Raw genomic sequence first — 26,908 nt, forward strand, 5'->3', positions numbered from 1 at the left:
CGGTAGCACCCGCAGGGCCTGCTGGATGCAGGGACCGCCACTCTCTCCCTTGTCCCCTCGGCAGCGCCGTCCTGCCTGCCAAGAGGCAAACTAAAGTCAGTAGCGTGCTCCGAATGTAGACTGGAAAGGTAATTGAAAGAAATTACGTCCGAAATATTATCACTCGTTATACCCAGCCGTGCCCACTCCCGTGGGAGGAGGCCACGGCCGCCGACCCTCAGCTTGGGAAGGGCTAGACGCTTAGGCGGGACAATCAGTAGACCAATCAGAGAGCAACTTCCTGGAATTCTTATCCAATAGTCAACTTCTCGTGGGCTTCGGGGCGGAAGCGCGCGGATGACTAACGCTGAGCGCCATGTTTGATTCTGGCGAGCGGCACGGTGCCCTCACGCAAAATGGCTGCTGGCAGAGGTCACGTGGGAGGCAGTCCCCCGTGGCGGGGGCGTTGCTAGGGGGCCACCCCCCAGCGCGTGTAAACACTGGGGGGAAACGCATGCGCAGCGGCGGCGGGCGGGGAGGCGCGGAGGGACGAGGAACTCGTCACGAAGCCCCGCCCCGCGGCTCGGCGCCCCGCCCCCGTGGCTCGCGGCCGTGCCGCTGCGGCCGGGGGGGCGGGGCCTTCGCTTCCTCCCTGGCGGGGCCGGGGCCTGGGCCTGGGCCCGGGCCGGGACCAGCTGTCGAGCCCCGCCCGCGGGGTGTCCCCGGCCGCCTGGCTGCCCCCCGCCGCCCTCAGCATGCAGGGCGCGCTCGCCATCCCTGAGGAGGTCTGCAGCCTCCTGGCAGGTAAGGCCGTCCGCCGGCAGGGAGGGCGGGAGGGAGGGCTTCCCGGGGGGCGGGCGGTGAGCAGGGCGGAGGGGCGGCCGAGGGGGGCGGGCCGGCGGGGGGTGTGACGGGCCGGGGTAGCCGGCGCGGCCGGGGCTTGCGGGGGGAGCAGCCCCTCGAGCCGCAGCCTTTGCGGAGCGCGGCCGCTCGCTTCTACTGCGTGTGCTCGGGGGCTCCCTCCCCCCGCCAGCCGCCCTTCCCCGGCGGCGGGGGGTTCCCTTCCCCGCGGCTGCTCGGCGCGCCCGCAATGAGGAAGGAGAGAGGCGCTCGGCCTGGCCGCCGTGTTGCGGGCTGAGCGCTCGCAGCCTCCGCGAGGGCTGAGGTGTTGGTCGCCTCCGCGGCGCTGCGCCGGGGCTGGGGGCTCGTCGGCCCGCGCCTGACCGCCCGGCCGTCGCGGGGGTTCGCCCCCTCGGGCCGCGCCGGTGGCCTGGCTGGTGCCGCCCGCGCCGCTCCGGTGCCGGCAGGGCTGCTCCCCGAACTAACCGCAAAAAAATAATAAAAGAACTTCCCTGCTGAACAGCTGAGGCGAACGGCGTCGGGGCGGGTGCAGGTGGTGGTGGTGGTGGTGGTGGGCGCTGCCATAGCGGCCACACGCGCCCGGCGGACGGTCCCGCTCGCAGGGCGCCGCGGGGCGCAGGAGCGGGGCGGCTTCTTGCCGTGCCAGGTAGCGGCGGTGCTGTTGGTGGAGACTTCAAAACTACCAGTAGTGTGTTCTACGTTCGAAGTTTACATTGCATAGTTAATATTCGTTGTGGTTGTTCTTTAAAATAAACGATGTTTTTTCCAGTTCGGGATTTCTTTTGTCTTTATGGAAAAGCTCATAAAAGGCTTTGCTATCCTGAAACAATTTAAATTTCAGTGGGAGACCCTTTCTTTTGAGAACTTCTGTTTCTGCTTCCTTGTGTAGCGGACTAAGCCGTTAAAATTACACACGCTTTTCAAAATCTCCCCTCGGAAATCCTTGATGACATGGCTGGGCACTGTTAGAATCCAGCATAGCTCATCACCTTTGAAGTCTGTTCTATTTTTAACACTTTGGTTGTAAGAGTTAACGCCTGAAACATACTGCTCCTACGCAGCTTCTCATCTTTGAATCACTTCTGCCAACTGTCTATAGTGTTTTCCTAAGTACCGTTTCTAAGCACATTATTTGCAGATCATACTATTTCTAGTAAAATTGCATGAAAGGCCACCAGAAGAAAGGAAAGTTTCTGGAGATTTTTTTATCATGACGTAGATTCTTAATCGTTAAAAAAAAACCCCAAAATTAACCCTGGAGAGCCTTTCTAAACCTTGGTGTTTTCTGTGGTATAACTGTATTTTGGAGCTTGTGATTGCATGAAGCATGTGTGTGTTTCAGAGCTATTTTCACTGGGTAACGCTGATCTTGAAACTCTTCCACGTTTTAAGTGCTGTTAGGATTTTTTTGGGGAGGAGGGTGTGATGCAGATAGGATTGTTTCAGGCTGTGATTTGTTTTTTTATCATGGTGCCTCATTTACAAAACTTGGCCTTCGCCCTATCTTTATCCAGTCTGCCATGGAAAGAGCAATACAAAAGTTTGTATTTTCCAGTGGAACTGAGAACACCTGTTTTCCCTCAAGGGGGTTGTGTGTATGTTCTTTCAGAGTCACTATGATCAACAGCCTAAGTTATATACAGGTATCTGGTGTTTGTGCAGTGTGTACAGCTTCAGCTTTTCTGGAGGAAAATGAGATATTTCTTTAGTGCTGTCTGTAAAACTGAAGTTAAGAAGAGGATGGAATGATTTACCAGTGATCTTTAAATCGTTGTTTTATTATTATGGTAGCATAAATGCTACATGATACATCTCTACAACTGTAATGGTAATATTTTCAACTTAATTTACATTCACGTGCAATTTTGTTCTGGAACTCAATGCAAAATAAGGTTAACACTTGTTAATTTTATGACAATGTAATTATAGAGCAAGCAGAAATCCAGCAGGCTGGAGATGGGATAGTGAGGAACAACCATTAGTTTGTAACTTTTAATTCTTACTTGCAGAATTATCAAAGGGAGACAAATATAATTATGGTTGTGCAATGTAAAAATCCAATAACCTGCTTCCTTTTTCAAAAAATATGGCATTACGTTTTACAGTTTGTGTATGTTAACCTCTCCTTCCTTTTTTTTTGTTGTGTGGTTGGGTTTTTTTTTTGGTGTGTGCATAAAAGTTAGAAACTAGAGTAATTCAGACTGTATGAGCAGTTCATTCACTGATATGTTTAGGTTCTGGTAATCGTTAATTATACAGTCTCCTTTTTCTTTTTGCTCAAATTATTCATGTAGTGAAGATGTATGGTAATGGAGGAAGGAAGGGAGCTCAGTATTATCTTTACTACTCATTAAGAACCTCTTTCATAATACAAAGACTACAGTGAGTAGATAGTTATTAATTTCTGCATGTTCTTCTTCAAGGGTGCTGCTTAATGTATTATTTTAATGGCTCGCAAGTATTGATTCAGCACCTCTTTGAGATGAGGGAATATTGTTTTCCCATCGGTAAAATTAGTGTAATAAACAAGATGTGATCTGGGGTCGCAAAAAATAATCGATGGTGGAACAGAATTAGAATTCAGATTCACCTGTCTCCATGCTGTGCTGGTTTCTCCAGAAAGTAACGTGAGTTGGATGTCTATATCCAGTGGCTATTACCGGTGCTGGGCACTTCATACCAGGTTCTGTTGTGAACATGCAGTTAATGTCTGGTGACAAGCCCTCTTTTCTAGTCCAATACTCACATAGCAGCAAGGCAGTGACTGATTCAAAATCTCAAATGTTGTGTTCTTCCTCCTCTTCTTGGCCTTCTTGTCTACTGTTTCCAACTTCTGCAGCAAGCGGAGGAGCAATCATATGGATTTCCTTATCCCTGTTTAGCCTTGATTGATTGTTAAGAGTATCGTCCACCTACTATGCTGAGTAAGTAGGGGTCCTACTGGGAAACATACTAAGTGCTCCTGCAGTTAAACACGGTGATAATGGGAATAAACACAACAGGGGATGAGTTAAAGTTGCACAGGAAACTTCTGACTTGTGAGTGCTTTACTTTGAACCTAAACAATATTATATATTTAACGTAAACCCAAATTCTGTCACATGTGCTGGCAAGGTCGTCATAGTTGCATGTCAGTGGCGCTGAAATGTTCCAGGCAGAAGCACAGCTTGAGCTCAGGGCTAACTGCATTAGTTGGAAACAGGAGGAAGCTGTTTCTGTAAAGTTGAAGGGGAAAGGTCAGTGTGGCAATAGGTTTATTGCAGAGGATTGTTGGGATTTCACAATCCCAGCCTCTCTTCCCTGACTTGTTCAAGTGATGAGAGGGAAGCACTGGAGACAGAAACAGGGTCCTCTGGTCATGAGTTGAACTTCTGGTGGGAGGAGAAAGTAATTTTATTGTGCTCTCATCTCCCTTTTTACACCTGTGAGGTGTGTGGTGGTGTATGTAACTTCTTCATTCCCTACCTGTGTCTCTGCACCTTATAGATGATGCTTGAGACTTTGGAATTTAGTGAAGGAAGCCCAGCCCCATTGTGTCTTTTCTTCTTTTGAAAAGGTATCCTCTGTCTTGTTTATATGTTCAGGATATTTTGTGGGTGTTTGGCAAAGTGGGATGTAACTTGGGGTTTTTTTTGTGGGTGGGGTTTTTTTATTATTTTTTTTCCCCCTTGCTGTCAAATTTCTATTGGCTACATAAATTTTTGGAGGCCTGCTCATTTTTATTTTTCCTTTCTCTGTGATATGTGCTCTTAAGTTTTGGCTTGTCCGTAGCTGAGAAGGATTTCAGAGGCTGCTTCTTCCCCAAAGGCGTATTATTTCTCCTGTAACATGAATCAGGCTGGTTGCTTCAGTCATCTTGATTGGAAAAAAAAAAAATCTTGATTTTTTTTCAGTAATGGAGTTAAGAATTCTTTATATTTTTGATTGTGTCATGATCATTAGATATCATTGGTATCTTTTTCCCTTTTTAACTTCGTGCCATCTGTGACTATAGGAAGGGTCCTATCGCTTTTAATTCCATTTTCCTTTCACATTTTGCAGTATTTCCATCGTGAATCTTCTGTATTCATATTTTAAAAGTTATGAAGATTTTTGCTATGAAAATGGAATAAAACTTTCCTAGTTAATATGGAATCATATAAACGTCCAGTCCCAATATCTAATTTCCTTGTTCTACTAAACAACCCCCCAAAACTAAACAGAAACCAATGTTCTTGCCCTAGAGAGTGTTTCCACTCAGATATTATTCAGATTACCTAAGTGCTTAGTGAGATTGTCCAAATGCCTTTTTTCAATGTGATTGCTTTAATTTTGTCTTTAAATTAATATTCTTTACCTACTTGTTTACTTGCATCCTGGAAATAGCATGCAGAAGAGGGCAAGGCAAGGAGGCTACAAGACTGTGGATCCAGTGCATGAGTTTTATTTTGCTTCCCTTTTATTTTTGGGCACTACAGTAGTTATATTTACCCCTGATGCCCAGAAAATGAACTGTCCTTTTTTGACCTCCTTGTCAGCTGTTGCTGGACTTGCTCCTTACGTTCCTGTCATAGGAAAAGCCACCTAGGTACAGCGTAGCTCTTCTTCATTGGCTGGTTCAATTTTAAAATGCTATTGTTATTTAAAACTTTACTCTTTGTTTTAAAGGATCACTTCCATGTTTCCAAGGCTTTAACAAATGCTGATTCTAGCCGAAGAATCCATCTTTACAAGATAAGCCAGGGCAATTATTGTAGACATCTTCTAAGTAGACATGTATTTACAGCTTTGGTAATATATATGTATTTCAATAGTAATGGATTAAGAATAGAAACAGTGAGGTGAAAAAATGCATGGAGGCATTCCTGGTAAGAAATAACTTCCAGTGATTTGAAACACAGTTCAATTGTCTCTGCCATAAATTTGAAAATAAGTGTCATATATGGGTGATAAAAATGGCATAGGCTATTTTTTATATACTCATTATTCACTTAGTTTGTCTTTTTCAATTAACATGGAGTCTATCTTTCTCATCTGACTGGGTTTACATTTCTTTCATAATCATATGTCAACAAACCACAATAGATGCAGCATAATGTGGCATACAGTGTAAATCTTTAGGTTAATCCTTAACGTTTTTTATTATAGTTCATTTGAAATCACTTTAACTTGATCATGATTTGTACTGGTGTGGTTTTTTCATGATATGCTTAATATGTTACAGCTTCATCTTTTCTCACCTCTTTTATGTAGAGAGAGGTTGCTCAACTACTCAGCCAATGAGATTAGATATATATGCTCCTTGATTATAATTTTTCTTCTTTAACTTAAAAGAGATGTCTTACCTATTTACTTCATTTGAGAAGTCTTAGTGGTTTGGATGTACTTCTGCTTTCTAAATCACTGATGAAACTGTTGAGTGTCAATGTCTTTCGTGACGCTTACTTTGTATGTGGCAACGTGACGAGATAGCCTTGCTTCTGGGGATTTAAGGTCCAGCAGTTTCTAAAGGCAGGACTTTGTGTTAAAAGGAATGATCATCTACTTGTTAGGCTGGATCGGTGCGGTATTTTTAGACACATTGGAGTGTCAGTCACTTTTATTTTACATCATGTGTTCTGTTTTTGTATAAGCATGTATACATATATATTTTTAAGAGACAATTTAGCAAACTTGAGAGAGAATTTTAAATATAGTTGGGAAGGATAGGGAGTGCAGAAACAAAATCCTCAAATATTTCTTGATTCAGGGGGACAGGCAGTCACAGATACTGCTTGATAATTTGTCTTCAGACCCATTCCTTATTAATGAATTGCACAAAAACTTTGAAACCAAATTAATTAATGGCTTTCTAATGCTAGCTCCTGTAATGCTGGAAGATACATGATAATCTGTTTAATGTGGGTCACATTTGGACAGTGTGTGTGCAGAAATGTGCCTAGCTTGCAGCTGCCTTCCCAAATTCTCTGGCCTGCCTTCCCAAATTCTCTGGCTTGTAGCTGGCTTCTGGCTCTCTCAGTCCTTGAGGCGGAGGAGAGAGATGGGAGAAGGCTGGTGGCTGGAGGAATTGTTCTGCTGATCTGCCATTCCCTTCTTGTGTGACTGGCAGCGCATCCACCAGGTGACCCCATGCCAGTGTCCCTTGTCATATGACTGATGCGTGTCTAACCTCAAAACAGGGGCCTGCGTTCTCCTCAGGTCACAGGCGGGGAGCTGCGTGCACGCCCTGCCATGTGAGTGGGAACACACCTGTCTCATCACCAGTTTATGATGGTTCTCTGTCATTTGAATGGTATGAACTCATCAGGTGACGAAGAAGTGACTAATTTTTTGATAACGTGATGGACAGCAGTTTGGTTATCTACTGGAGGAGTGGAGAAATGAAGACCCAGGGCACACTCTGAGTGCCCCTATGACAGTCTGTTTGGCCCACCCTGACAGAAGAATGTGGTAGTTCGGTCCTAAATATATTTATTAAGTGTGACTTATGATCACAGTATTAAACCTTGTAAATAACAAAAGTGCTACGATTTGTTATGATTAGCACTTGTTAACACAGCACTTGCTTTGGGCTACAAATTTACAATGTTCTTGGAAAAGTCCATCTGCATAGTTTCAGCCTTCATTAAAGAAAATAGCTCCAAAGACTTAAAACAATAAAAAACTTGCAGTTGTCTGTTTATAATCATTGAGGTAAGGAGATCCACAAAATGTTTTAACGATGAAATGCAAAATAAATCTTAAGCTTTTTTCCTTGTAAAAGGAGTGTGGATGAAAATGAAAATAAATGGCCTTTTAGCTTTTGACTGTTCTATGAGCTGGCAATTAAGCTTGGAACTGTATGAGCCCGTTGAAGTGGACAGAACTGGACTGGTGTGACTGCCCTTTTCTGACAGTTTGTAACCTGTATTGACAGAGCTATTTGTGAGTGACTTGTATCAATCGGATCATCCAGTTCGACAGCTATTGTTCATTTCTGGAGGCAAATAATTTCTCTGGGGTATGGTTCAGACAAAGTTAAAATCACGAGCATTAAGAAATAGAGCATCAAATATGGATATTGAAGCTATCGGGCAGTCTAAACACACAAGCTGAAAAAAAGTGAAGAGGTGGGTTTCCAAAATTTATTGCTCTTTGAAATTGTAGTGTTTTCCATGGAAACAGCTGAGTCTCTGCAGTGTGTGATACTAAACAGCTGCTCAGTTTGTTAGGAACAAACAATTTAAGGAAATAGATCGTTTGTTTTGTTTGTTGTGTGGTAACTGAATTAGTAAAAGTGCTTTTAAATCAGAAGTCTGCTCAAGGAGGGTTTCTTTTTGAAGTTTATATTTTATTCCTTTTTAAATTCCTCAATGAATCAACTGCTACTGAAGTGTGAAACAAACGTGTTCTACACTCAAGTGCTTGTGACTAGTAGTTTATACTTTTCTGTGTAGCATTAAACTAGCAGAGGAGGGGTCAGGTTTTGGATCATGCTGGAGAATGGAGAGCAAGTAAGTGACTAGAATAGTGGTGAGAAATGGGTAAACTATGGTGCTTCTGTTTGAAGCTCACTGGATGAGACTTGCATCTGTCATACTGAAGTCCTGAGTTCTGTTCTCATTCCAGGGTAAATCGCTTTGTGGAATGTCAAGAGAAATTGTGTGAACATTATGTTAAGCCAGTGATAATGCTTTCTATATCAGCAGGGACTGCTCCTTCCCTGCTCTTCCACATTGTGGAAGTACAGGTAGTGAAGAGATGATTGTAACTTAGGTAACTTTCTTGCTTCTTGTCTGGAGGAGCTTAGGACATGATGCTCATCTCATGTGCACGTGGCCCATCCTGGATGGATCTACAACACTAGATCAGAACATGGCTTGAACAAGATATGTAAGATTCTCTGTAACTGTGAGTAGATGAGAAAAATCTATGATACAGGAAAGCGTAATTTTCAAGTAAACCGCTTCTTTAGTGTTCTGTGATGAGTACAGTGCAGTCTGATTTTGGATACCTAGGCTCGGAGAACTTGTTTCATGATCTCACGGGAGAGGGGGCCTATCCTAGGCATGTCTTCTCTGCAGCTGTTAGAAACAACAAACTTAGCGGGATCTTCTGTGTGCTTCCTCTGTTTCTGTCTCTCTCTTTCGCCTCTCTCCTCCAACTCATTATCTACTTATACTGAGAATAAATGGAGCATCTACTGCTGCCCTGTCCCTCCATGGTTGAAAATTCTGCATTACTTCTGCTTTTGAAGTCCAAGGTTTTCCAGAAAAGAATACATTCTGTCAGCAACATAGTTCATTCTTGCTTATAATAATTGACTTGGTTTCTCTTCCCCATATACTCCTTAATAGTCTTATCTCAATATTTGTATTTGAAAGAATCTTTGACAGTCAGTCAAAACCCAAGATAGCAGACCTCTCAGAAAAGCTCAAAACCCAGCTGAGAAGCCCACTGAATTTAAATGAAGACTTCTGAAGCGAAGTTCTGTGATTAATTAATGTCCAAAGATTACTGTGCAAGCATTGCTCCTTGTTTATAAATGTCACTAATTCCTCTAAGCTTTTGCATACTGCTGCTTGGGTGGAACTTTGAAGTTGCTATCTTATACTTTTATGTATCCATTCCAAAAATGAAGGAACAGATGTTTAACCAGTATTAACAAATATAACTGTCCCAGAGTGAAAGGTTGGTCTGTACTGGAAAATCCTGCTGGGTTTCATTGAGAGAAAACTGTTGGCAGTTTAGGTTTTTGCCCTCAGTGGTGAAATTATTGGTGGTTTTGACCTAGGTTTTGTGGTTGGCCAATGCCTTTGGATTGCATGGGTCCTCATTTACCTGCTTGATTGACAATTCCAATCATTGGAATTTATGAAGATGTATACATTTTCTATGGGTTAGGACAAAATGTTTCTAGGGATGCTTGGTGGACGGCATAGAGGCTGTTAGGGGTGTGTCTGGAGGATTCATTAATACGTGTTAATTGCCTTTCCTGCTGTCCTTTTAAAGAAGGAATGCCACAGAACTGAGTCTGGTTCCCGCCTCTTCAGGACTGCTTTGGAAAATGTAGTGGGGAAGCTTCTCTGTTTTATGGGGAGGGGAACAATATAATTCTTCAGAACTCTAAGATACTTTTTAAAAATAAGATTGTTACCACGCTTTGTGAAGACAGCAATCTAAACAATCTGGTAAATTATTTGTAAAGAACATCATCTTTGTAATAGCTATGGTAGTGTTCAGAACTTTTGACTTGTTTTCTTGCAGCCTGTACTATTAAGTGGGATATGTTTCTGCTGAACTTCTGTTTTATAAAGAAGAAAAGCAATTAAATTTTTCAGTTAGGAAATCTGCAGTGAATATTCATTTAACATTGCTTTAAAATGTAACATTTTGCATGCAAACATTTGAGTACTTAGTTGGCTATTTTGTATTTCTGTATGGAAACAGAATGTCTTATCTGATTGGAAAAGTTACAGGATTAAAATAGTACTATCTATGTGTATTTGCATCTACCAGATTGAGCCAAAGTATGTCTGTGTATATGTGTGTGTGTGTGTATGGGTGGTGGGCATGCACTGTGAGGGTGTTACGTATGCTTTCCCTTATTCAATGAACACTTATTATCCGTACAGCTGAGAAATTCAAGTTAACAAGCAGGATTTTCTGGTCACATATTCACTTTGCAGTTTTCAGGTTAACTGTATGTTGATTGGTAACTATAGGAAACTTTTACAGTGAGTTTTCACAATTGTTTTTGTTACTCAAGAGAACATACTACTGGAGGAGTTTACACTCCCCCAGATTCTCAGTCACTGCATTGGTTTTATCCTGTGGAATGGGCATTTACTATATTACAAAGAACCATGGTAAGTGTTGTGGAATGCTTTGGTTCTACCTGGCTGTATAAGTGTATCAACTGTATAAGGAAGTACAGTACAGGTTAGAGTCTTAGTTTGTGATTCTACAAGTGCAGGTAAGCTTAACTTCAAGTACATGCATAAGCTTGACTCCTTCAATATGGTTATTGTGCCTACCTGATTGTTTGCAGGGTTAAGGCTTTGGATATGAACCTTTAGTCAAGTAGGGAGCTCCGAGGTAATGTGAGAACATTTGACAATGCTGTAACCGGTAAATGACCTATATTAGTAGCTGGGTAGGCGTTACTGCCAAAATAATGAATTACTCAACCATTTTTGTAACCTGAACTTCTGAAATAACATGGCAGTAATACATGTGTAAAGGCTATTTCCATGTTTTAGCTTTATCCCTTACTTTATGTGATGAAAAGTAATTGTTTTATAGTACTGCAATTTATTAGGACTTGCGTAGCATAATTAAGTGAGCCAGAATCAAATGTCACCATTGGATTTGCTGTGGTAAGCATAAGTAGATTGGAGAACAGAATCTGAAATGTACGTTAACTATGCTGTGTGTAGGCCTGAAAATAATTTTCTTGGTTCTTTCACAGTAGTATCAGGTCAAACTCATTGCGGCATTATTTACCTTTTTTTTGAGGTGGTTTTTTTTTTTTTTTCTTTATTTAGATGTTGACACATTTATTTCACAAACGCTAAAAGGAGAAAATCTATCCAAGACAGCAAAAGAAAAAAGGGAAGTGCTTCTTGAGAAGATAAAAGATGTTAAGGCAAGGTAAGTGAGCTTCATGGCTTTAGTATGTTAGAAAGCCAGTTAATGATAACTTAAGTTTTTACAGTCTTTTAATAACCATTAACAATGAAAAATCTGTCTAGATCCTGATTTTGTCAGATAATCTGCATAGGTTCAAATCTTTGTGTCTTTCTTGAAACTGCTGTAATTTAGTGAGAAATGGGAACAGAAGGATTTGTGCCATTTGAATTGCTGTAATAATCTGAACACTGATTGCAAGCTGGTTGGGTAGAGCTTGCCTTCACACCTCTGCTTTGGTAAGATTCCTTCAAGTATGAGAAATAGAATGCATTGAGAATCTGAATGAGCTGTCTGTGGCCATACTCAGCTGGTGTAAACCAGCATAATTCAATGCTGACTTTGCTTTACTGTATTTTCTGTCCTTTAGCTCTGTAATAGAAAATAGAAACTTAACTGGAAACTATTTATAGATCATAAGCTTGTTTCAGCAGTGTTAAAATAGTGAAGTACTATGACAGCCCAAGAAGAGGGGCTCTGTGTGTGTGTCTGGTTTCTTGCAGGGGTTTTTTTTTGTTGGGTTTTTGGTTTTTTTTGGTGTTTTTTTTTTTTTCCTACTATCAGGTATGATTTGAGAGTCTGTTGTGTTTTAATTTCAGTCAAACACTTCAGCTAAAGAGATTTGGCTGTAGTTTTATTTGCGCTACAAAATTTTCTTGGCAAATTATCTTTTTTTACAACTCTAATCAACTAGGGTATAATCTAGTACTTGCTGTTCTTTTCCGGTTGTTTTTTCCAGAGTGTTTTTCTACTGATCACTCCTGTGTGATATCTCTTAACCTTTCCTTTGATGACATGCTCCTGCTTCTGTGGCAACTTGTTTACAATTTCAAAGACAGCACAATCATCTGGTGAGGGCATCATTCTTTGTATCACACTAACTGTGGGAAGACACGAGATGTGTCCCAACTTGTAATTAAAGATTTGTGTGCCTTGGATTCTGGCTGTGAATGCTTAGGAAACACCTTTTTTTTTTTTTTAAAAAAAAAAGAGGAACCAGGATTTTCTTTCTCTTTTTTTGTGCTTTCCCTTCTGAGTATTTTTTCTTTGGTTTTATGACTCAACTATAGGTTTTTTTGGATGACGAAATATCAAAGGAGGGAACCTGCAGTTATGAGCACAGTTGACACTGAATCTTTTGCTATCCACTTAATGACTCCCTGATTTTACATCTTATTTTAATTTGTAATTCCTTCCTCATCTCCTGTAATGTTATTCACTGTTAAGAGTGTTTTGCTTTTCATGCAGGCTACAAAATATATGCACGTTGTAGTAACTTTTGATTTTTATTTCCTACATACTGGGCTGCACCTAACTATTACTGCTGTTTGCTGTGGAGGATTTCTTAGATCTGGCCTTTTATCTTTGTTTGCATTTCTCAGTTTCTTATCCCTACACCCTTCCTTTCTCTCCTGCCTGTTACTTGTAAGCATCTCCTTACTGACTAACCTGACACGTGCACTACTGCTTAGTGTCCATAAAGATGGTCTTGGCAGCTGCATTTTATCTTCCAGTTATTTCTGATGAAGTCCTTTCACATAAACTGTAGTCCATGCATGTTTTCTGAGATGCCATTTTACATAACTCTGTCCTGATTGTTTATATATCACACTGTGTGTCAAGATTTATCTCTGAAGAAAAAGTATTTTTTTCCTCCCAGGATGATATTTTTAACGTATTGACTTAGTGAGATCTTCTTATTTGAAAATGATGTTTTTTATTTAGACATGCAGTAACTTCTTAACTTCTGGTTAATTAGTAATACTTTTTCATTTGGATTTCATAAATTACTGCAACTACTCCCACTATTTGTGGGTTTTTGCCTGTTGACCTACTGTGTTATTTGAGTGGCTTTTACATGTGCAGAATTTTTTTTGAAATATGTTAATGTTTAGAAGGCTTTCTGGAATTAAAGATGCTTGTACCTTAAGACAAAGGTTTAAGGTATAAAGATGTTTATACCTTAAGATACCTGAGTAGTAATGTCTATTCCTAGAAGAGGCTACTCTATCCGAGTTTGTTTTTGTTCAAGTCTTTTTTTTGAAGCGACTGCGGGTTCTCTCAGCTGGAAAGACAGAAGAAAACCGAGTAAATATTTCACCCCCCCAAAAAAAGACTTAAAAATTATTAAGGAATACTCGCAGTGCTGTTTCAACTAGAAAGCTCATTGGAAACTCGCCGTTGTCCTAGGCTGTGTTCTAGTACCGCGGATTCGCAGGCGTGCATTGCTTGATGTTGTTTCTTCTTCCTCCTGCAGCTACCCTCAGGAATTCCGGGATACAGGTAAGTGCCGTGATTTTCCTTCCCCCCGCGGGCGGCCCTGCGGGCGGGGGCGGGGCCGGCCGGGCTGTGCGCGGTGCCGCTGCAGGCCGAGGGGGATGGCGCCCCCTGCTGGGGGCAGCCGGGAAAGGCTTCCCCGTGTGCTCGCGTCGGAGCACCGCGCAAAGCCCTTCTCCTTCGTTCAGCGCATCCGAGAAGGCTTACTGATGAAAAGATTACTTTAGAAACAGTTCAGAATTGCGTATGAATAGAGCTTGTTATGTCTGGCTTCATTAGCAACAGCGTAGCGTTGAGAAAGACCGTGTGATGCGGGTTTGTTGTTTGTTTGTCTGTTTTTAAATAAAATGTATACAAAGCAGCCTGCTTGGGAGATAAAATTTTAATAGGGATAACTTATTTCAGCTTTTTTTTCTTAACATTGCAAAAGTCTTCAATTCCATATTGATGTTTCTTTAACCTTTTAATAGGATCATCTAGTGGCAATATGGTATTGGGTTTCGATCCACACTGAATGAATGTTTTCATAGTGCAGCAGCAGCTCAGACCTTTAGTTGGAGAGGAGATGATTTAGTGTATGAGTAATGGAAACTGAAGTGTGGGTTATCTATTGTCTTCTAGTGGAGTTAAAACAAAGCAGCAGAGTTCAGTTTAGAGAAGACTGAGGAGTTTGCTACAGTGGCCTGTTCTGTAACTAAACCTGGAAGGGCTCTTATTTCCATGATGCTAATTCTTGAGGTCATGACCTATAGCCTGTGGATGCTGGTATGAGGGTCACAGTGCGAGGTCAACAAAGCCTGTGCAAAGCTTCACTTCTTGCAGTGGTCGAAGAACTGTCTGTTTGTGGACAAGGAGGTTCGAATGTGTAGGCTACAGTGTGCCTCCTGATAAAGTGAAAATATCTAAGTTGTATTAGGTAAGTAATGTTATAACGAGGCACAACAAGTTCATACATTTCTTATCCCTGTTTAAATCATGTTATATAGCCGTAACAGTAAAATTGAAAGAGGAAAAATGCAGCTTGAAACTTCCCAAAGATTGGCAAGATTTTGTAATCTTGAGCTATGTGATTATTTAAAAATTGTGTTAAAATAATTTGCTGGGGCTTTTTATATTGTACCTCAGCACTCTTACCAAGTTAAAATGTAGTTTCCCTCAGCCTCACTGTCCACCAGAACTAACTGTGGAAAAGTCAAATGTTATTTTTAAGTGACTAACATGAAATTAGGTGGGATGGTTGTTCCATTGCAAATGCGTCTGACTTTCTGGAGAGCATGTTTTTGACGATTTAGTAGCTCTCTCAGGCTATGACTCTAATAAACGTGAGCTGTCTACAAAGGTCAGAGTTTGTATTTACCGGTTTGCTTTTTTTGAAGGTCAAGAATATTGTAGTCTATTTACTTTCTTCATTGGCAGTTTGTTTCAGAATTTATTTTCTGATCCAACAAATTATTAGTAAAGATGAGATTTCATTATCTCCAGCAAAATGGATGATTTAACTGGTACAGTCTGGAATTGTTACTGTATAACTTGCTCCGATTTCTGTGAAAATTGTATTGGATGTTATTCTTTTTATCAGAGTGCATTTGATTCTTAAGAAGGAGGATATATTGCTTTTCTTAATTCTCATGATGTGTCTCTTGATTCAGACTGTATAGCTGTGTACAGGTGGTGAAGCTTGTGAATGCTGACTTTAGCTTTCTTTTAGTATTTGTCAATAAAATGAGAGCTCTAAGGTTATACCATTGTTTTCTATAAGTGAGGATAAACTTCTCCAAATTAATGTGCATTTACGTGCATGAATATGAAAAATTCATGAGAAATGGGAGCCTGCACTCACTGCAAAATATTTGGGGGCATGTAGTTCAGTGGTATGGGTTGTTGGTATAATTTCCAGAGTTCAAGAAGTGTGTGCTAAACTTCATTTGGTTGTTTCATTCTTACTTTAGGCCTGTACAAATTAGGCATGACTTGTGTAGGTGTAGAACAAAGGACCCACATGGAGGTAAGCACATTCTTGGCCAGCTACTAGTGTAACAAAGCAGCAGCAGCAACTGAATGAGGTCAGCATTTGTGCCCATTCATAGCTCTGTGCACACCTAGACACTTAAATGGAAAATTTGAGAAAAGATTAAAAACTGATGTGGCAGTGATGATAAGACATTTTCCTGTTCCTCCCCACTCCAGAGAAAGAAGAAATATCCTGAAATATAAGGTGAAAGAGGAGAATATCTTTCAGGAAAAAGGAGGGGTGAAAGCAGAAACATGGAAACCGCAATGAAATAAACTGAAAGAATAAAAACTACTGTGCACATCTAAACTTTCATATTTGCTGTTCTTTGTTTTGTGGTTGCAGTTACTTCGCTTCTTAAATGCAAATAAAATAATCTTTGCTGTAGCTGAAAGTAAAGGTGAAGAGTGATTCATACTATGTGCCATATTATCGTGGCGTAGTAATTATCATACTACATTCATTATCATACTATATCAGCTGTTTTCAAGACTCTTGTGAGTTGTGACCTGTTATCTTTCCAGAGGCATCCAGGAGAATCTTTTGGAGGCAGAAAGAAGTGGACTAACACTTTCCAAATTCATGTATTTCCTGTATAACATAATGAAACTTGACTCTGGTATCCCAAACAGCAGCTCCTTCGGCTTGTGAGTTGTTCCACAAGTGTGCTTTGTGGGCATCAGCTTGTCACTCCATTCCCTTTCACCATCGCATGTTCTTGACGTTCCACTGGCTTTACATAGAGTGACTAGTCAGTTTGGCCACGGTATTGTATGTGACTTCTTGTTGTATGGACTTTGGCTACTAGCATACAGAATCTTACCTTAAGTCAAGGAGTTTTAAAAGATGAATAAAAAAAAAAAATATTGAAGAAAAAAAAAAATTGAAGAGCATGTGCACCAGTAGAACCAGGCTCCTTAAAACCAAAGTCATCCGTGTGTATATCCCTAACTTTCAGAAAGTGCATGTACGCTTCTTTGCAATCAGATTGATGAACTCGAGGACTTTCTTGCATCCTCTTAAAAATAAACCTTCTTATGTTACCTGTTAGGTCAGTAAATATGCTGGCAAAAGCATCTTTTGTGTCCACACACAGAAAAAATGAAGCTTTTTAGGGGAAGTGGGTACATGTGAAGATTAAAGACATGGAAGTAATTGTAGAGGAGAATATTTAATTCTCATGTGTGATGTGATATCTGATTTTACACTCACTTTTACAGTTAAGTATAATGTTGATTCACAAAGTGCATGTTGTTCTTATGACCAAAAATGTGCAATTATTTCAATATCCAAACCACAACTCTTGACAGATTTTATTTTTGTTCAATAACTTTAATAAATACTTACTATATTTAATTTATTCTTAAATTAAGGAACTCAGTAGAAATGTCTTTTTCTCTTGGACACTACTGTGATTTTTTTTTTTTCTTCTCATTTGAAATATTTGATTCTTCATCTAGACAGTTTAAGCAAATCCAAAAAGCCATAGTCACACTCAAAGCAAACAGTTCTAGATCTTAGAATTGGGAAGAAACTGGAAAACGAGGACAATTTTCATACAAATTGGATTCATTTTTTTATAAGACTAATATTCCACTAAGGATATAAAAGTCTGGACTTTGTCAAAGATTCTGAGTTAATACAGTTTTTGGCATTTTGAGATTAATTGAATCAATACCTTGGCTGCCAAAATGTTTAGTTAAAAGAACTTTGTTTTCAGTTTATGCTAAAAATAGTGCTAAAGTTGGCAGAAGCACCGTAAGCCCTAGAAACTGTATTTGTGTTTGAAGCTCACTTTCCATCTGTTCTTTGCTTTTATTTTAGTAAAATTATATATATTTAATCACTTTTCACAAAAGATCCTGGCTCATTGTTGAAAGTGAGACACCAAAAATACTAGCCAAATCAAGTCATAATATGGGAATTTGCAAAACAAGTTCCTCATAAAGCACTTAGTGCACCTTATACCTGATCTGCAGCACACAATTTTGGCACTGTATGGGCAGAAAAGTGTGATGTCACATTTGCGAACTACCGCTTTTCAGTCTGATTAAAAACTGATATAGGTCCACTTTCATTTTCATTTTGCTGTAGTGTAATAAAAGATAAACCTGTGTCTCTAGAGCATCAGTGTTCTTCTCTATCTGATTATTGGGAGCACCAGTAGGAAACTTTTAAATGACTCGGATGGCTCTTTGGCTCTTGGCAGAGCAGTGACTGTTTGGAGCCTGAGACATCTGCTTCCTGGAAGTAGTCAAGCTGATAGAGTAGCACTATATGCAAAGGCTTTGTATTTTCAGTTGGGTTTTTTTTCCCTGTTTTGTGATCACCTGGAGGTGATACTTCCTTTTCTATCTCTACACGCTGTTTTTCAGGAAATGGCAGCAGGTAGGAGTCTTTTTGGACTTGAGAAAGGCAGGCAGCAGCTTCTGATCATCGTAGCAGTATGTGGATGAGTTCTATGTTTTAACATACTTGAGCTTTCAGTCAGCAGCATAAATACATCATTAGTGTTTAACTATAAATGGGAAAGATATGGCTTAGTAGTTATGCAGTCCTTTGAGGATCACCGTGATGTGTTTCTGTAGAGACCATCAGACGCCTGAAAAGTGTGCCAAATACTGCTCTGTCCTGGAAGTCTGGAGGGTTTCATTGTAGGCAGGTCACTGTTTTGTCCCTTTCAGCTACAGGCAGCTGTTAGTTGTGAAATGTCTGTGCCAAGTGCAATTTCAAGCAATACAAGATGCAGGCAGCAGTGCAGCACAAAATGATCTTATCTTGATGGGCATCGTCAGAACAAGAGGCAACTCGGCAAGTGAAAGTTGTGTTGCTTTTCTTGCTTGAAGCTTATTTGCTTACAAACCTAATGCTGTTTCAGTATCATTTTAGCAAATAGCTGCTGAAGAATTCCTACTTGACCTTTACAAAACAAGCCATTAAAAACCATCATGTTAATAGGAGACTCTAGAAGACTCTTCAGAAATGAGTGTGTTGGAGAAGATTGCATTGCGAAGCTTACATTGAGAAAGTGGCTGCTGGAAGAATCCGGTCTTGCAAGATGACTGGTGGATTGAGTCACTAGCATCTTCTTAAAAAAAATCAGCTGCAGCTATCAAGGGGTTAAAGTGTACCTGTGCCAGCTCAAAAGCATCTTTGTCTAGTTATTTTTGTAAAAAATCTGTAAAGTGAGAACCTTGTATTGACCTGCTTGGTGGCTTCATCCAGTCCGTCGGTGGTTTTTTACCGCAGTAGAGGCTGGACAGGAGGAAGTGATTTCAACTTGCTGTGACTTGGGACCTTCTGAAATGGCAAGCAGCAGGGTGTTTTGACCTGTATACCTTTTTATTTTTGTGAGTTGTTTTATTTCTTTTATACTTGAACAATTTTAATGTGTCACCCTCTCTGAAATTTTTTAGAAATAAATTGTAAGTGTTTAGTGATCTGAGGATGTAGGCTAGCAAGTCTCTTTCAAAAGCATTGGCAGGAACATCTTGCTCTTTTTTAGATTTAGTGGTGGAAGCAGTATCTTTAATGCTTAGGAGTTCATTACTATAATCACACTGCTGCAGAAGAAAATGAATTCTTGGGGAAAAAAGTCTGTTGGTTTTTTTTCTTTTTTTTTTTAAATGGAATTCTTAAAGTAATAGGGTCTTGTTCATTATATTCAGCTTGTACCAACTAAATAAATCTGTTGGAAGTCTTCAGAACAGGGGGCAGGGGCTGGAGTGCAGTCCTTGTTACAATGAGGAGAGTTTGTTTTATGCTCCATTCCTAATGTGGTACACTTTACTCTTTGGTATGCATTATTTCCTAAATCAATAAATAAGCTGTAATGTAAAAGGTGGCATTTAATAAGGGAAGACATTGTATGGAGTTTCTTAACAGATAACACAAAATATTGATTCTGCTATCAGACCTGTAAGAGGTTAATTTAAATCGCAGAAACTGGAGAATAGGGTCGGTTCATATACATATTTTTGTTAATGTTGTAACTGTTAACTATCTACTGTTAATTAAACTTTTTTCAACTTCCAGATAAATCATATGGTGTTCTGGGGAAACAAGAAACTATATTAATGAGCATCAACTCCTTAATTATCCTTGTGACTACATAACAGGGACACGTTCATGTCATTTCTTTGTGCAATAACTTTTGCAAAGAAGTATTTTTAAACTGATCATTAATTTTATGACCACAGAAATGAGATGCAAAATTTATGCTGTTGTCATTGGCACAGGTTCAAGGCACTACTGACATTATATGTGATCGTAATGGAATGGCTGCCAACTAATGAGTCTATAGACATTTCGTTTGAGCATGCTTTGCTTTTAGATGTCTTATTAGGCAGCAATGCTTTCAATTATGCCTGCAAATTGTATTGGATACATTTACCTGATGCCCATTGTTGCTTTGTAGTTCGGTTTTCTATTACATAAATGGAAGTTGAACGCTTTTCTTTAATTTATTGATGCTTTTCGGGTGTATTTTTAGGTACTTGGCACCTGAGGAGAGTAGTGGCTTGTACTGCTCAACACTGACTCCTCTGACTGTTCAAGGAGTAACACATGTAGCTTCTGATGCAATTCTAGCTACTCTTCCTCATTAGATGGAGTAGAAACTGCAGTGCAACACCTTAATGGAGGAGCACATAAGTGGGGAAAGGGCAGAGATTGTTCTGAGTGGGAATGCAGGAGGCTACACAGAATCGACAGGGTTCTCTGTGAACTGTCAGGAGCAATATCCTTATATATTAACAGCATACCTCCTAAGGTGTCGGTTAACCCTGCCAGAATTAGGGAGGCAAACCCCCAAGCCTGATACTAGCATGTAGCAATTCTTTTATGTAGGCACATTAAAATGTTGTGAAATGTTGCCTGTTAAAGCTCCAGAGCACGTAGAGTCAGCTCTCCTATCAACATGCCTGCAGTTTTTCTGTACAGATCAGATGATTTAAGGATTGCATTTCAGTGTGTAATATAAATTTACAAATATATTTATTTACTCTAAAATAAAAAATGGAATATTTTTAGTTTAGTCTTGTCCTGCAGGGCTACAGGTTGCTTGTACCTCTATTTAGTGTCTATGACCTACTCTCCACGTTTTTCACAGAAATGTGGGTACCTAAACGTAGTATTGTATGACATCAGATTTATGTATTTGTTCTGCTTGTCTTTCCCAGTGAGTTTTTTTTTCTTTCATGGAAGTCATCAAGCCTTTAGTTAGGATGTAACAACTAGAGAATGCTTTGAAGGCTGTAAACGCTAAAGAACGAGTGTGTAGTTTCTTTTTTCATAATATCTCAACTTATTTTGTTGTTATTTTGTTTTAAGAACATTTTGAATTTAGAGATTACAGACTTGGAACAGATACTTGTTTTATCTACATTCAGTGTGCCCGTGGGTTTTTTTGTTTCAAATATAGTATATTTCTGAGATAGGTACATGGTGTGCCCTAAGTATATATGTATGCATTTAAAAGCCCCTTGTTTCTAGGTCACCTGGGTTTTATGTGAATGCAAAGCATAAAGGTTTACCGAATTTGAAATCCTAAGCATAATTAGAAAATGGTAGTATTGTGACTTAACGGAAGAGCAAGGTAACAGTGCAGCTGTGCAAATTTGCATAAGAAATCACAACTTCTCTGGAAGAGATATGTATCGCTGGGTGGGACAAAATTCTCTGGAAATGTTCTTTCTACATATGTACTCACCAATTTGTCATCCATAAGTGCTATTCATTTAGACATAGGTTTACTGTTCAGCCTATGAACAGTTCAGCCTATGTGCGCTGAAGCGTGGTGTTTGTGGAAATGTTTTTCTCAAGAAATACAGCCTAATATTTTAAATTTATGATGGCACCTTCATGAAGGTTAAATGATAGTACATTTATGCATAGCTGATAAGAGGACATTTTTGACTGACAACCAAGGCTTATATATACGCTATATATATACACACACGTGTATATATATATATATTCTATGCATTCGGGTACTAGTAAAAATTTAGGACAGGAAAAGAGTGGAACAACTTTTGATACTGTATAGGTTGTGAATATCATGTCTGCTCTTTTTCTATGGAGTGTAGCATCTAATAAAGATATATATAGAGAGAGAGACAGGGAGAGATGGGCAACTGGTCTCTGGCATGTAAGTGTGAAAGATGATCATGCTGGTTGTAAATATGGCATAATATTTTCTGTTCATGTGCTATCTGCTCTCTGGTTTTCCGTTTGAAGGAAGAGGTGAATCCTGGAGAGGGATAATTTACTTTTGATTGGTTTGACAGGTGTGATGAAATGCAAATATTTTGATCAGATTAACACGATGGCTGGAGTGCTGCTGGAAGATGGCCATGTCAAAAATAGATTGGAGTCAGGTTCAGATTCAAAGCAGGTGGTATATGGCATGGAAGCTTGAAAGGAAGCTTTCCCAAGAAAAGCATACTGTATTAATGAAGGGAAAGCCAGCTTGATGCTAAGCAGTCTTGGGATGTAAAAGAACTACAGCAAAGCAAAAATCAGGCTTTGTTGTCTTATCCGTGTAGAAAACTTGCTGTTCTTTGCTAACAACCATGGTGCTTTTTGGGCATGGATTTTGAATTTTCCATGATTTTCTATTATTAAATGGAAGCAAAGAAGTAGAATCTCAGCCATGGCTAGGCAGTCCTACTGATGAATGCACTTCATGTGTCTGTGGCGAAGAATATTTTCACTATGCATGGGGTTTATTTTGGATGCTGAGAAATTAGTTAACAGATACAGTGGTCCAAAAGAGAACACATGAATTGAGAAGCATGTCTAGAGGTTTATGGAAAGTTTTCTGCATATGAATATACCAAAAGTGCTTGAACAATTTAGCTTTATGTGTTTTTCTAAGAAAATTGAGGGTAATTTGATCTATTGGAGCATCAGCTCTATGATTCTGGTTTGCAGATTTTTATCACATTTAATTATTAGATTCTCCTCCTTCACCAAGATGTGATTAAAAAAATAATTTTAAAGGAACAATGTAGTACTTGTTATTTTTCCACCTATTCTTCACATAGACAGCATTAAAAAAAAATTGAAAAAATATATGGAGTTTGAGGAGGGAAAACTTACATTTTGTCTAATTAAATGAAAGCCTCAACTAATACTGATTTTGTTTTAATTTTTCCAGACCTTCACGCTTAATGTACTCTGACCAATTTATTGCATAGTTTAACTAATAATGTAGATTTTGTATATATTGTAGTAGGGCTCTCGGTTGTGTAAGAAATTCATCAGCAGAATGCTGCATCAAGTCACAAGTTCAGACCGGGTGCAGCCAGAAAGTGATGCCATTTTTTAGGTTCATAGGAGGAATACACATACACGTACAACACGTGCAAAGTAGTGCCTGATTATGGTGAAGAAAATTGAAATTTTGGTGCCTAATTATGGTGAAGAAAATTGGGCAGAGGGCGACAAACTGCTGCCAACAGTAGGTTGGGTGTTCCTTGGAGGATAGTTGCTGCAGCTCCTTCCTGCACTGGGACGAGCAGAACTTCAGATCTTGGCACTGCCCGTTTCTCCTCCTGCCGGTGTTTTCCCTTGCCTGCCTCTTTGCTGTGGTGTGTCTTTTTTTTCCCCTGCTGTGTGAGAAGCTGTCAGCTGTGCAGTGCGGGGAGAGGGTTCGTTGTATGACAGCGTTTTGGGGAGACTGCTCCAGCAACATGTAGGTGACCCTTTAGGAGGTTGCCCTACAACAGCAGCCGGCGCTCACAGCTGCGCTTGAACATACAAAGTGCATGTTACAGGTGTTCATGAGAAATGGGATTTATTTTCTGTTTTAGAGAGGAGTTGGTATCTTCCTTACTAATGAAGGTATTTGTCTTTGGATTCTCTGCGTTTGTATGATAGACTGTTTTAACCAGCAACGTATTTTTAACTTTTACAGAACTGGAACGTGAAGAAGAGTCTGAGGACTCTCTTTCTTCGCCTCCTGATAGTGTCTCAATAGCATCCGATCGGTATGATAAAGAGGATGAAGCGCCTTCTGATGGTATGTGACACGGTTTACCTTAGAACGTACTAGATTTGCCGGCTTGCTACAAGCTTATGTAATCGGATCCTCGTGATGCGAATGTTAGTGTTGCAAATCAGATAAGCAGATAAGCATCACGGCGGGGCAGATCGCTTACCTCCGCAGCAACCTTTAAAGGCACTGAAGAGCGCCCTCTAGTGGTCCTTAGAGCATAGTGAAGCTGCCTCGGATTTACGAGGTTTTTTTAAACTCACGTTTTTTCACAACAAAGCATCTTCTCGGATGCATATGTTTTTAAAGATAGATCAGTGGCTAAACCAGTGTGAATATTTGTAGTAACAAATTGTTTGTTAATTCAACGTTATCAGATTCTTGCTTAATTTTATTGTGCTACTTAATGGCTTACTGTATTATTTATCTAATAAATAATGAAACAGTTTATGTGATTGATATTTTTCTGCAAACTCCATGCAGAATAGGTTCATAAAATATTAAATTAATTATTTCTACAACGTTTCCTTCCATTAAGACAGTCTTTTGTAGAATGTTTTCATTGTATAAATTTTAAATTTGAGTTTGCATTTTTTTTTAAAAAAAATATCTGGGTTCCATAGCTGTTTTCTATGTTGTTTTGTTTTGTATTCATTAAATTTAATGCTAAATGCGACTGTTCTGAAGACATGAACAATTTAATATTTCAACAGTTAACAAGCTTGCTTTAGCATAGTGTCCATATTTTTGAGAGTCATTTATTGTATACATACTATAAATACCTTCTATGGATAATATATGGCAATAAATTAAGTATATGTACAAATAAATTAACGATGTATATTAATTTGTGGCACTAGAAGTTAGATAGACTTACTAGTGAATGATGTTTTCTGACATGATATGATGATCAAACTGTGCAGCTCCATCTCAAAATACAATTGCTGAACGAAAATATGCTTCCTGCGACATAGCACTCCACATCTTATGTTATCCAGATTATTCCCTTTGGAAACATAAATTGCTTTTATGAGGTATAAAATTATGTCTATTGCAGAACAGGGATAAGTCAAGTACATGCATAAGTGATAAGCCTTCTAACCACTGATTCAGAATAACGCAAATTTTTTTATATTGCGAACTCTCTAAAATGTGTAACAATAATAATCGCTTATTTATTCAGCTTATTGCATTTTGTCAATGTGACCTATTAAAAAAGTAAACCCAAGCCTTTTTGCTTTCTGGTTGAGATGTAATTATCAGTCAAATTGAATATGGCTTTTAGAAAACCCAAGCTAATTTTCAAAACTACAGATGAATGCAACTTTCCATGTATTTATTTTTGCTTACAAACATAATCTTAACATTATTTCTAATGTTAACTTAATAACATGGTGCTGATTGCATAAAGGTTATGTGACAAAATTGTATGACTGTTTAATAGGAGATATGATTATAGGTTTGTTTCAAAACAGTTAATCAAGAAAAAAGTGATAATGTTCATAATCCTAAATAACAAATGGCTGAAGAATGCTGATGCAAGAGTATGTGAAATACTGTATGAGTTTGTACAGATGGATGATTAATTTTTAGCATATTTTGGAAGTTACAATTATGAGAGTAGGTATAATAGCTGCCCAACAATATATTGGGTAATTTGTTTCAGTTTAGGTCGAAATACAGTGGATGCAATTCTTTATTTAAGATGATTTTGACTCACTGGTTTCTCTACATTTTATGATAAATCCTCTTTAATTGTCCATTGGGAGCGCAGCATGAGGAGAAGTTGAGAAAAGGTGGTAGATTTTGATCTGTAAATACTTTTCATTTATTGGAGGAATGTTCCTGTTTTCCTCTTTGAATGTCCAGTCTGTCATTCTAAGACCATTTTGATTTTAACATCATTCAAGCCTAGCCACCTAGACTAGGTATGAAAATGTATGTTGGGACAATGTGAGGCAGATTGGTCCTCAGCAGTGCTGTTTGTTTCAGTTCTCACAGCCATGGATGGGTTTGTTGAAGATTAATACTGCATCTTTGGGTTTTAGCAGTCTGTTAATGTTCCATATTTAAATGCTGCTCAAGAAGCTGGATCGATAAGGTGGATGTTGGATCTTACAAGGTTACCAGTTTACTTCAGCAGGGATCTGTGCAGGTGTAAAACCTTGTGTGTGTAGGATCAAGGTTCTTAACAGAGGGACCTAACTGTATGTAATCAGATTGAGGTGTTCTTTTTTTTATATTTGAGTCCATTCATGTTTGAAGGTAAAACCTTTCATATATATTTTTTCTGCTTAAAATAATCCAAAATAAAATAATGCATTTACCTTTTGTACAGTTGAGTTAGACTGCAAGGTTTGTACAGCTTCTGAGTGCCACGATTTCACTTTGCAGTGTAACTGTCAAAATATAATTTGTGAAGGCACCTGCTCGGTAACAGATAAAGAATTAGTGTATTATGTGTACGTTACAGTCATTGTAAAATCCTGCAGTTTTTGAGTGACCTTTATTTAATGGTGTATTAATTACAAGACAGATAATCCCTTTAACAATAAGTTTGGGATAACTAAATTAGCACAGGTCACCTAAAGGCCTTTTGTCAAATCTGATTGTTATGTTGTCCTTTTGACTTTTACCTTATGGTAGGCACTAACAAAGTATCTAAACTTTGATGGATTATAAACTCTAAACATGATATGTATTTTTCATAATGCTAATGTAATTTTCTAGGTACTGAAAAGGTCAAACCCTCACGTCTCTGTGTGCATTCTAAGTCTGTCTTTCCTTTTAATATTTCTTTTTCTCTGTTCCTCTGGTTCAAAAGTTCACTCAGTTCCCAAATGGCCACCTAATTTTCCAGTTATTCCCTCAAGCCATATGTGTTTTGGTTTCTTTATGGTTTATTAGGTACTGTAGGAAAGTAGCATAAGTTATATCATCTAATGAAATTCAAGCACACTTCAGTGATGCTTTGACTTGATTGCTGGCAGCAATTAAATCACAGGGAAGGAGAATGATGCATAGGCTTACATGTCCAGACACCCTACAGAAATTGGGAGAGGGATAGAACACAACAAAACCCTCAAATAAAATAAAACCCCAAAACCAAGACAGACAAAACAGCACTGCCAGGCACT

The 26,908-nt window shown here is 39.3% G+C and overlaps 1 protein-coding gene across 1 annotated transcript in view; it reads left to right on the forward strand.

Annotated features, from left to right (window-relative positions):
* The first annotated feature begins 599 nt into the window (after positions 1 to 599).
* SKAP2 (src kinase associated phosphoprotein 2) overlaps positions 600 to 26,908 on the forward strand; it is a 119,034-nt gene continuing 92,725 nt past the window's right edge. Inside the window, exons 1-4 of the mRNA XM_037383131.1 lie at positions 600 to 783; positions 11,346 to 11,451; positions 13,745 to 13,770; positions 23,694 to 23,798. Coding sequence (XP_037239028.1) covers positions 735 to 783; positions 11,346 to 11,451; positions 13,745 to 13,770; positions 23,694 to 23,798 — 286 coding nt within the window. The 5' untranslated portion in view covers positions 600 to 734. The remainder of the gene's footprint in view (positions 784 to 11,345; positions 11,452 to 13,744; positions 13,771 to 23,693; positions 23,799 to 26,908) is intronic.

Source organism: Falco rusticolus, chromosome 4 (genome assembly GCF_015220075.1).
Source record: "Falco rusticolus isolate bFalRus1 chromosome 4, bFalRus1.pri, whole genome shotgun sequence".
In the NCBI taxonomy this organism is placed as follows: Eukaryota; Metazoa; Chordata; class Aves; order Falconiformes; family Falconidae; genus Falco; species Falco rusticolus.